This window comes from Condylura cristata, unplaced genomic scaffold (assembly GCF_000260355.1).
Source record: "Condylura cristata isolate star-nosed mole 26May11 unplaced genomic scaffold, ConCri1.0 scaffold00009, whole genome shotgun sequence".
Lineage (NCBI taxonomy): Eukaryota > Metazoa > Chordata > Mammalia > Eulipotyphla > Talpidae > Condylura > Condylura cristata.
This window is the reverse complement of record NW_004567110.1, coordinates 39566589-39579073: the sequence shown is the minus strand read 5'-3', so window position 1 is coordinate 39579073 and position 12485 is coordinate 39566589. Positions and strand designations below refer to the sequence as shown.

At 34.9% G+C, this 12485-nt stretch overlaps 1 protein-coding gene across 1 annotated transcript in view; it reads right to left on the bottom strand.

Annotated features, from left to right (window-relative positions):
- Positions 1 to 840: 840 nt before the first annotated feature.
- Positions 841 to 12485, bottom strand: part of MRPS28 (mitochondrial ribosomal protein S28) — a 76368-nt gene continuing 64723 nt past the window's right edge. The window contains exon 3 of the mRNA XM_012722834.1: positions 841 to 1227. Coding sequence (XP_012578288.1) covers positions 1056 to 1227 — 172 coding nt within the window. The 3' untranslated portion in view covers positions 841 to 1055. The remainder of the gene's footprint in view (positions 1228 to 12485) is intronic.

Genomic DNA, 12485 nt, shown 5'->3' with positions numbered 1-12485 from the left:
TTCACCCATTTCTGCCACCATTTCTGTCACTGTCAACCACCAAATTGATTATCCATGAGCTTTGTGGTTTTGTTTTTAGATTTCACATAAAAGTGAGATGATATGGTATTTGACGTTCTCTGACTTATTTTATTTAGTGTAATGCACTCAAGTTTCATCCACGTGCTTTAAAGCAACAGGACAGGACTTCTTTCTTTTTCAAGCTAAATAATATTCACCATGTATATTTATATAAAATATTTTCTTTAAGCCTTTATAGTTAGGTTGCTTCCAATCTTGGCTGTTGTAAATCATGTTGCAATGAACTTGAAGTTGCACCCATGTTTTTTGAACTATATTTTTTTGGGTACAGTCCCACAAGATGAGTCGAATTACTGGATCTTGGTGTACTTCTATTTGTAATTTTTCAAAGAAATTCCATACTGTTTTCCATAGTGGCTGCTCCAATTTATAATAGTGCACAATGGCTTGCTTGCTGTTCTCCACATTCTTGCCAATATTTGTTACTTATTTTTTTGCCTTTTGGATAACAGCCATTTCACAGGTGTGAGGTGATAGCTCATTGTGGTTTTGATTTACATTCCCCTTGTGATTAGGGATCCTGAGCATCTTGGCATGTACTTGTTGGGCATTTGTATGTCTTCCTTGTAAACATCTATTAACACATTTTAGAAATGTCTCTGCCCTCGCAGTTTTATTTTGCCCTTATAGCACAGCACATGCATTGTCTAATATATATTTTAATTATTTATCCTCTCATTCCCCCCATCAAAGCATAAGCAATTGTGTCTCATCCTTGTGTTTAAAATAGTACCAAACACATAGATACCATTCAAAACATTTATTGATTAACAAATTTTTCAGTATAGTTAATCCTAGGAAAAAATAAGAGGGGAGGAAGGAAGATACACTTCAGGAAAATTCTAACGAATAAGAGCTATAATTCCAGTTTTTATTTATTATATCTTTTCCCAATTATTCATTTACAGTTGTCTGCTTCATTCTTGATAAGTATCTGGGCTCCACAAAAAAGGAGTGAATGCTGTAAGCAAAGTTCATTTATTTTCATGATGCTCCTCTTTTGACTTTGAGTCTCTGTTCTCCTGGAGTCCCAAGAGAATGGCATCAGCCTCCAGTATAGTTGTATCTGTCGTTGCCCCCAGGAACCTGGATGTAAGTTCAAGATCTAAGAGCCGCAGCCGGACTCTGGTTCCTTTCTGGTATTTCCTAAAAGGTGAGAGAGAAAAAAGCTTCTTAATTCTGTTTATCATAAGAGGAACAACTAAATTTTAATGTACTAGCTGAACTTAAAAAAGTTAACCTTCCTATCTGTTTTTAACAGAAAACAACTGTGGTTTCTAGCAGAATGTTCATCTTACAGTTGCCTTTAAAGATATAGAACATTAAATGTATTCTAAAGTGAAATTCAAACTAGCTGGTTCTTGAAACTAACATTTAATATGTTACTGATTTTTAAAATCAGAGTAACCAGGAAAAAAGTTTTCAGTCTTTTTTTCTTAGATTAAAATCTTTTAAAGTAAATTTATAAATGTAAAATAGAAAAAAAAAAATCTAAGTGCAAAGTACTTTGTCCTGGGGATTGATTGCTACGTAACTGGAGTGGAATGCTGGTTGCAACATGCACGATGACTCACCTTGGTCAAAATTCAAATATTTTATAATAGCCAGTGAAAAAAATAGACTCATTTGCTTTCCTCCTTAATCATTTCAAGAGTTTAACATCAACGTTTTGATAAAATACAGGAGAGTAAAAATATTGCTACTGATTGAAAATTAGTAAATCTTTAAAGACAGGCACTAGGCTATTTGGCTTTTTAAAGTTATTTTCTTTCTGAATATAGAAATGTTCTTTTGCAAAATTTGGCAGTAATGAATTCAGTCACATTTTCTAGTCCTCCCGGAGGTGTATTTTTACGTATGTACACATGTGTATGTGTGATCTGTAGGTAAAGATCATATTTTCTTCTTTGTTTAAAAAAATTAGAAATACCCTACAGTCTATTTAGTGAATCAGAACTTTTTTATATTACATACTCCATGTGAATTGATCACTGGGAAAATAAGGTCACTTCACAGTTGTCTCTACGTTACTTGGAGCTGCAACTTGCATTCTAAGGACTTCATTCATCTGTCCTCACAGCACGAATCACATGATTCACTGGTCAGGTTTCATTCAGGTTGTGCCCTTCCTTTGCCCCTTCGCCCCTGCCACATCTAATTAGGATATTTTGTTCATATACTTTTTTATCACAGCTATTTCTTGAACTTAGCCCTTCAAGTCTCATCATCCTTAGTTACATGATCTTCCCGGACCTCACCTTTCTAGTTCATTCCTTCCGGTGGATTCCATATCTGGTATGCTTGGTGGGAAATGGCCTAGTGTCCACTCACATCTTTCTACTCCTCTATTTTTTTGCATCTGTGCTTGGTTGGCACTGCTTGAGCTTTGCATCTTTATCTAAATGCTGTTGATTCTTAAGCATCCAGGTAGAAGTCATCAACTGCTGCTTTTATAAGCACTGCCATTCCCCTTGTCAAAGTGAATTGGCTGTCAGGGGAAGTCCCATGGAATAAAGAGGTTTTGGACATTTATTTAAGAGATTCCAAAGACTTTGCAGCTTTGCTGTGAAAATACATGTAGGTTAACATATGGAAAACACAGCACTAGGAGCAAATATTACTGTCCTTCAGTTATTTGTGATGGTTATCTGTGTAAGTCTCTGATTTCTCACTTGACAGTATGCACGCCTCATATTGTATTATTTATCCCTGTGTTCTCCCAGAGCCAGTGCAACAGGTACTCAAATATCTGCCAATAAACTAACAAGAAGCTTGCTCATAAAGGCACTAGATCATGGATTATCTAGAATTTCTATTTTCTTGACTTCAGCAGCTATGCTGACTGGTTCATTTACTTAACCTCTCTGAAAGTTGCTTGGATGTAGTCTGACATATAAAGATTGATAAATGTTAGTTTTCTTTTCCTTTCATTGTTTTTTGTTGGTCTACTTCTTTTTACTCACTCACAGGCAGACTATAAACTGAACATGATGAGGTATCCCTTTTTATAAGGCAATGAATATGACATGAACACGTGGACAAGTGTTCTGAGCACAGTCACATGGAAAAAGAAGCTCTGTTTTGTGTCCAGAAATTACATTCTGTGTCAAATAAATGCAGCAGTGTGCAATTAAAAAATAAAACCAGAAACATCATGAATGCTCAATATGTTTGGTAATTTATGAAAGACAAAATTTTGTTCCCAATTTCAGATGCAGTAGCCTTTAATAAAAATTATGGATATTATCCAGTAAGCTGGTAAATTTGATGAAAAGCAAACTGGAGGCCTTTCCGTGTGCTAAATAACAGAAGAAACATGGAAATGTACACAGTGTACAGTGAACAAAATTAAAGACCTCTAGAAGTTTCTGATCTCTGCCCATGAAAACAGTTGTTTCTAGTTTTATGATACATTATTTTTTTAAACTTATTTACTTTAATTAAACAATAACCTGTATATTGATATTATTAATTATTAATTTTGTATATGATGTATTAACATCATTATACTGAGTATTATTTAATTATATGTCAGTGATATTTTTCTTATCAGACTGTAAGTTTGTTAAGAACAGGGCTGTAGTCCTATCTATGTCCCTTCTCTTAAAATACTATGGAAGATACATTTCACTCAATGCAGCCTTTTGGTTTTCACATTTTTTCAATACCTCAGAAGCACCTGGGTAACTTGCTAAAAAACAAAGGGCAGGAAGCAACCCCCTGGAGTGATTTGACAAGTGAGGGAGGGGGACCTGGCATTTGCCTTTTTAACCAGTTCCCCAGGTGCTTCTGATGCAGTCTTCTCTGGTCACTGCTCAAGAAACTCAGACCTAGATTTACCTTTGTTGCATACAGTCAAGTACAGGAGGAGAGGATACTCTACACAAACACAAAGGGCCAGTAAAACAAGGCCTCTCAGAATTTTGTGGCCACCATTAACCACTCCCAAGGGAAACATGTTTTCCATAAGTGATGACAGTTTTGTAGGATGAATAATGTAGACAAGATCAAAACCACAAGTGAGGCAATGGCTGTACTCAATGGACAAACGCTTGGAAGAACAGCCCCTGTGCAAACCTCACGGAAGCCTGGAACAGGGATGCCTCCACTCTGCACATTCCGGGACATGGGTGGAGTGGGGGAGAGGTGGGCGGAAGCACAGTTCTCCCTCAACAGAACAACAGTCTGATAATTAATGTGGATTTTGATTTTTAACTCTGAAAACACTTTATTAAAGAGGAGGAGAGAAATAACTAATATCTTTCTGAAAACTCTTTCTGCCCATGTAATTTGATATGATTCTGTATAGGAATCTTTGATATTCACTTAGACTACTAGTTTTCCCATTGTTCCACATAATAAGATTTAAGTTTACTGACATGCCAGTAAACTCCTCCAGACTGTTTGTGCAATCTTAAAATGGTCACTTTATTCAAAGATTTCTGCACTAAGTCTAAAACTCCAGAAGAGGCAATGTAGTGATTAAGAGCATGGACTCAAGAATCAGATGACTAGAGATGAAGCTAAGTTCTATCATTATAAATATACAACTCAGAGCTGTTTTCTTTTTCTATTGCAGTTTCTTCATTTGTAAAATGGGAATAATTATACCCATCTCCTAATTTCTGTAAGTATGAAGTAAGTTAACGCATGCCAAGCCCTTATAAATGCTGAATAAATGTTAGCCATCATCATCAATCACCACCACCATCACCCACCATTTCATCAAAACAAGCCCACTGACACCTGGTACTACAGTGATGGCATGATGGAGCATTCAAGAGTACTCCTAGTTAGCTGTAATTTCAAGTCATAATTAAATCAAAAAAAGATTCCGGTAGGAAGGAAACTGGTAGGGAGACGGGGAGGATGGCTTTTCTTTCAGTATTTGCTTTGACTCAAATTCTACTTATTTTAATAGTATAAGGATTCCTCTCTTAAAATATTAAGTTCTACAAAAAATGAAAACAATATCTTTTGAAATGAATGTTGAATTTCCTTTGAGGATATGAGGCAAAATAGCACTGAACAAAAGCAAGTAAAATTCAAAGAGTTACATACTTAACAGTTCACATTCCCAGCAATAACCACAATATAACTGGAAATAAGAAAGCAGCATCCATTTCATTGTCAGTCACAGAAGGGTGACAATGATCTTTTTCACTCTAGGATTTTTTCAACAGTGGCTCAAGGAAGACAGGGCATAGTTCCCAACTTTACTTATCTCTTATGACTCTTGCTTTTTTATTTGTTGATGGTGTTAAGCCTTCTATAAATCTATTCTAATTAAACCAACCATCCCTTTTTATGACTTTATAGACCTGAATCTAGTCTACCTGTTCTATGTTTTCTTTCTATAACAGATTGTTTGAAAACCAGTTCTTCCTCATTCCATTGATTTTATCAGTGGACTCTCCCTTCACCTCTATCCTTGCCCCATGCAAAAATACCCATCAGCAAAATTTTGCTACAATTTCAAGGGGGTCAGTCACAGCTCACTAGATGTCATCTGCAGAACTCTATGATTAAGACCTCTAGATTTTAGGTCTGTTTATCTTTCTTAAAGTAAAGAAAGACAGTAACTATAAGACAAAAGTTCATTATACGTAAAGAATGTTCTCTTTCATTATCCTTGGGAATGAATAAGGGCAGGTGATAAAAGAATCAAGTTCCCAGGCATTACATTTTTCATTAAAAAAATGTAATATAAGATAAAACAAAAAATATACCAATTAAAGGAACAGGCTTACAATGATTACCTTATGAGTTTTGATGGGTCCACCATTTTGAATACTATTCCATAAAGCAACAGGTTTTCTAAAAACTGCTGGAAATGCTTAAAGTTACTTTTAGGTTGCCACAAGAATCAAGTTGATATTCAGCAGGGTTGGTTGTGATGTAGACATTCTGTACTTCACAGAACTTTTTTGTACAACAGAATTGTTCTGCATCTGAGCTACACATTTATAAGTGGGTGAAAAGTCTGCTTATAATTATCTAAACCTAGAACTATGTCTACTAAAGATAAAAAAATTGTTTAAATAAAAGTTTAAGTATACACAAAATCTCCAAGAATGTAATTACTGTATAAACTGAAAGAAGACTGACTTTGTTCAGAATGTTAGCAGTTGTTCACTATTTTAGAAAATTACATCACCACAGGCACTATCTTTGAAACCATTGTTTTCTTGCTACAAGTGCTAAATGTACTTTCTTGATAGTTTAACCTTTGGCTTAATCTTTGGTGGGGACTGACATTTCAATGAGTACATTTATAAAGACTTAATTAGAATATTAGTAATACCTAAACATTGCTAACCATCATAACTCTCTTTGCTGATGGAAAGTATGTAATGTGGGTTACTAAGCACTTGATGTGGCCAGTGTGACTGAGGAACTGAAATTTTAAATACTATCTAATTTTAATTAATCATATGTAAAGTCACATAACCACACAACACTGTAATTCTAGACAATTTCAAATTAACAATAAAAATAATAGCATACTACTCTCACAATATATACTGGCAGAAAGGCTAGCTTTATTTAATTAAAAACAGCACTTTAAATAATTTGCTATAATAATTCACTACTCCTTAGATCTAGCAATCATAAGTACAGACTCTACGTTTGCATTTACCAATCCCTCTCTCAGATGTTTCATTTGTATTCTTCCTCACCTCTGTGTGTGACATGGTACTTACTCCCTACACAGCAATGGAACTCCCGTACTAGATACTTAGAGATTAAAATTAAAGTTTCCATAAAAATAGCTTCTCTCATATTAAAGACATATATAAAGTTAAAGTCCATGGAAATAGTCACTTGCTTGATACCATAAAGTAGCATTAGAGGACTCATGGATTATTTTGTTTTTGCTTTTTTTAAATTCTTAATTATCTATGACTTCTTGCAAGGTCTGTAAACTAATAAGAATTTACCATTACGTATAGTCTTGTAATGTCTTTACTCTGAAATAAAATGTTAACCTATCTTGCTCTTCTCCACTAATTATTTTAATTGTTCTCTATTAGGAAAATGGTAAATTTCAGTGGACATATGATGAATTAAACTCTCAGAAAAAAAATCTCCACAGCTTCATGCTATTTCCTTATACTTTAATTAGAAAAAAAAACCCTCAGATATTGGTTTTTCAGAAATGTTTTATTTCATATTATAATACTCCTTTCTTGAAAGCAAACAGAATGTCCCCAATGAGCACTTTTCAAATGAAAACAGGCATGTTTTTACTGCTTGGTGTGTTTCTTTTAACTTCAAGTGTTTGCCTCTGACTGATCTTTGTGAACTCCAGCCTAAATGGATTCAATCCCAAGCCTTCACCAAGACTGCTCTCTTCCACAGTGCGCTTTCTCAGACCATATGCTGCCGTAAATGAGTCTGCATGTCTGAGCTGTTTAGGAAAAGGGCAATTAAATCTGGTTTTGCATTTCTGTATTAAGGACATGGTTTAAAGACTTTCCTTTGGAGAGGTTTCTGACATTCTTTCCACAGGCATTCTTTAACATCTGTCAGTGCATGCTACTGATGATTCTCACACACTTAAAACAGAGCGTCTCTCTGACTAGTTCTTTGATATAAGTATATTAAATAATACAAAGTCAATAATAAATACAAGTCTTGGATTGAATCTCAGTATCTACAGAGAACATTATGAGGAACTGACTTTGCTAGTCAATCTAGTTGTGTTTCTATAGTGATAATTGTCATAAGTTTTAAAAATAGTTCTTTTGAAATCACCCAGGTTTTCATCCCAATAACTTAAAGAGGTGTATAAATTTTTCTGATTTTCTTACAATTTTTTATGTGAGGTCAAGTAATTTTTTCTTTTGTTTTGAAGAGAAAATAATTAAGATATTTCCAGTGGTTTAATTAACACTAATTTGTTTTTTCTAGTTCATATAAATGTTCACAGTAATGGTGATCTATAGATGAAGACAGTAAAGCCAGTATGTGTGTGTGTGTGTGTGTGTGTGTGTGTGTGCGCGTGCGCACGCGCGACAGAGAGAGAGAGAAAATGTGCACTAGTATGAAGAGAATGTGCATACTTGATTCTTTAAATTAACCGCCTGGGCTTCTATTTCCTCATCACTTAAAACCAATGTTAGAATAACCCAAAGGTATTCTGAAATTCTGTAATTTTTTCTACTTTATACAATGTTAAGTATTTGATAACTGGTATTATGTACAGTGATATTAAATGCAAAACTGACTTGAATACATAAGCAAAATGCAACAATTTAATACATTATTAACAATGTAACATTATTATAATATTATAGTCCTAAATATTAAATTAATAAACAAACCTTTATGTATAGGCTATTTGGTGTATTTAGGCTTTGTTTACCATGTTTCCTAAACTGAGCCAGTCTGTTGCTTCTCTCTATTCAATCTGACATGTCTATCAAAATTAACAACCATACTAACTATATTATACTACTAGGTACAGCAGTCACGGTTAACAGAACCAATGCTAACAATGCTACCTCAGTTAGAAAAAAAAAAAGAAAAACAAATTAAGCCACAATAGAGGTACACAGTGTTCACAAACTTCTATAAATAGCCAATATTTATACTCATTAAAATTTAAAATACAGCACAAATCATAATTCATGATCCCAGGTCATCAGAAGACATCAATGAGGAAAAAAACCATATAATCATAACTTTTACTACCTTTAAGTATTATCAAAAGTCCTTCGAAAACCTGATAATTCCTTAAACATACCATCTAAAGTCTGCTGTCAACCAGGCCAAATCAGCAAAGCATATCAACTTAGTATTAGAAACCTACAGCACTCTGGGCAATAAGCATAGGATACTGTTCATAAATCAAAATGGTCTCTTCTCAAGTTGTAATCACCCTAGATAAAGATTTTAACTTTTTTCTGCAATTCTGGTAAAAATAAGTGAATTCCCCCTTTAAGCCCAATTCTTTTAAATGTTGCCCTGCTGGTTATTAATTTATACCACCACACAAAGAAGCTGTATGCTCTCTTGATTTGAAAATGCATTCTTATCTGAAATGAAAATATGGAGCATTTTAAAATGTCTAATAAATAACTCACCTTTTCTAATAACATGGGATATGCATAGACTAGTGCTACATATAGACCAATAATGATCGTCACCTTTTCTCAGTTACAAAATAAGATGTATCAAGAAATTGGGGAAAAGACCATCCTATCACCTAAAATTATTTGTTATTGGTCAAAATATGAAATGTGTGTGTGTGTGTGTGTGTGTGTAGAGCTAGGGGACAAAACAGAAGAAGTAAATGCTTTAAACCACCTGAGATATGCTGATGACTAACAAAAGTAGAATCAAACTTGGGGCCAGTACTAGGGCATCTAAGGAATAAAGGGGTTGATTTTGTTGTGCATAATTTTTATTTTATAAGAATAGAAAATATATGCTTTATTGTAGTAAGTTTTATCATTAAGGAAAGGTAGAAGGAGTGTGGGCTTTTTTTTTTTTAAAGATTTATTTATTTATGCATACAGAACTGGGGTAACGGCCAGTCATGCAGGGGCAGTTAGAGGATTCACCAGAGACAGAGTAGGAAGCAGAGTAGGTCAACAAAGTAGCAAAGTAGGTCAGGCAGGTCAACAAAGTACACTGCTGAGGGGAGCAGGAGAGGCCTGCCACACTACCCTGGGGTGGGGATCTTCGCAGTGCTGCGCTTTAACCCCCTGCACCACCAGGGAGGGCCCAGGAGTATGGGTTTTACCGAATTACAGAAAGATATAGGTGACTGCAACTGATGCAAGAAACACCTGTATGAGCTATCTACTCATCTATAAAATGAAGATAACAATAAATCATTTGGCAATGTTAATGTGAAGCTTGGAGCATAAAGAATGAAGACTGCCCAACATATATACATATTCAATAAATAGTAGCTGTTATGAAATTAACCACATTAATAAAGCATAATAGGTAATTAAAGGCAGAATAATTTCAAATATGGTTTTATTAAAGATACTAGGATACTGTTCATATGGCCAAGTCTAGTATCAATCTTCAATACAGAATAAGAAAACAAAGACATTCTTTCAATGTGAATTTGGATTTGAGGGAGGGGCTTAATAAAATCTAAGGATAACTTTGTAACTTACAGGGACAGATTTGGTGACTTTACAGAAAGTCAGAGCTGGAAAGGTTATATAACAAAATCACCTGTGTAAGCTTTTTACAATTTTTTTCTTTTTTTAAAAATACTGATGGCAGAGCTCAATTCAGACCTAAAATTCACCAAAAGTAATAGGACAGAACTGGATATTGATGCTCATGTGAAAAAATTCCTCAAATGGAGCTGACCCTGTTCAAAAAACACTGGCTAATGTCTTCAGAAGTAATATTCACTGAGCCTTTGTTTTGATCATATTTCAAATGAATGGTTCATGATAGTTTTGGGGTCATGCTAAATCTCAATTCAAGCTCTCACTGCAATTCAAGTTAGAATTGCATGTCTAAAACATCATATACGAGACAAGCAAAGTTGTTGTCCCATAATGAAAACGGAAGAAATTAATATGTACTTTCATGCAAACAAAGGGCTGGATCATTTAAAACGGTCACATAAGGTTTACTGAGGTTAGGGTGTATTTCATGACCAAATGATTTTCAAAATCACTTCCATCCTGCTTGAAAATCTCACTCACTCGCACATACAACAGGAGTCGATTTAGCTTGAAAATAACTTTATGTCAGATATCATCTGATTATCTCATCCCGAAAATGTCTTTAATAGTTGAACTTCTGTTTCCAGATTTCTAATTTCCTGCACTTTTGACTATATTAAGAAAACAGAAGAGTTCCAAATTTGTGTGCCAACCTGTTTACCAAGTTTTTTTTTGTCTTAATCTTGTTTCTGTCTCTAAATTAGCTACTTATTAAGTAAATATTGTTGAATTTTCAACAAACATCTACCCATCATCCATGAGTTTAAGAAGATACCAACAAGAAACAGAAGTTATTTTGCCTCTTCTCAACCCAAGGCAAAAATGAGTGAAAAGCCCTATTCCATCAATCCCTTTGGGAGGTCAAGCTAACTTAGTGGGTAGGTCCTGATTTCTGTGTCCTTTCAACAAGAGAGGAAGCTTTTAACAGATGATTTTTAGAAAGCTAAACACTTAAGAGACTACTACTGCAACAGGCATAGTTTGGCAAGGATCAGAGAGAGAAAAAACTTTCATAAAAGAATCAGATCCATGCTGCAGAGATCATGAGATCCAGTGTATTCTAACAGCCTCCTCTGTAGGACAGGGAGGGCCGGAGAAAGGGGATGAGGATGGACCACAGAGACACTATCACAAGCTGACAAGACTGAAGCCAAGTTAGTTTCAAAAGGACTCTAAGGGCTTGGAATACAGCTTGTGACTTGACACTTACAGGCCCTGGCTGACATTTGCTCTTTAAAATCCAAAATCTGGGCCTACTTATTAGAACTCCATTCCTGACTTTTTACTAAAAACTGAGGGTACTAAAGTCTAAAGGAAGTTGTAAAATTTAAAATAAAAAAGAGCTCTGACTCCACAAATACAAAAAAGCAAGTAGTTTGAAGGCATTTCATACAGTAAGGTGGTTTTAAGATAACTGCGAACTCAATAACGTAAGTTTTTCCCTAAAGTTATTTATTTTAGACTGACTTAGCACAAGTATATTTTCTGCATAATACAACACACATTCTTCACAATAATTTCAATCTCTTTTCACTTTTTTTGCCATTTCGAGAGAATTGTCATCTGTTCCAAGCAACACAGAGGTAGTCATTGATAACTGAGGTCTATCCAGAAGAAGATGAAAAAAGAATCTTGTGTTATGTTGAATGAAGAAATTCAAGGAGAGAGAGCATTTAGCAGGTTGAAAATAAAAGCAGAAAGAGGACTGTATACCTAGCTGGATAATTTTGAAAAACTTAACTACTCAGGCGGTAACAATATTTATTTTGTGTATCTAACTTGTGTGCCTCCAAAACAGATATGAGAAAACTGGTCTAAGTTATAGGATGGCAAACTTAGGCTGGTTTCTGTTTAATATAAAGAACTTTAAAAAAAAAAAAAGATTTATTTATTTATGCTTACAGAACTGGGGTACAAGCCAGAGGTGTGGTAGGTGAGAGGATTCACCAGAGACAGAGTGGGTAACAGAACAGGCAGATCTACTGAAATACACTGCTGAGGAGAGCAGCGGGCGGGTAAAGAGGTCTGCCACACCATGTGGGTCAGCTCCCTGGCCAGGGATAAAACTCGTGCTGCAGTGTCTTTGGAGAGCTTCATAATTCGGTGCTTTAAACTACTGCACCATCAGGGAGAGCTCTAATGTAAAGAACTTTTTAATAGAGCTGAATAGAAATCAGTTGTTTTGTATATTAATGGAAT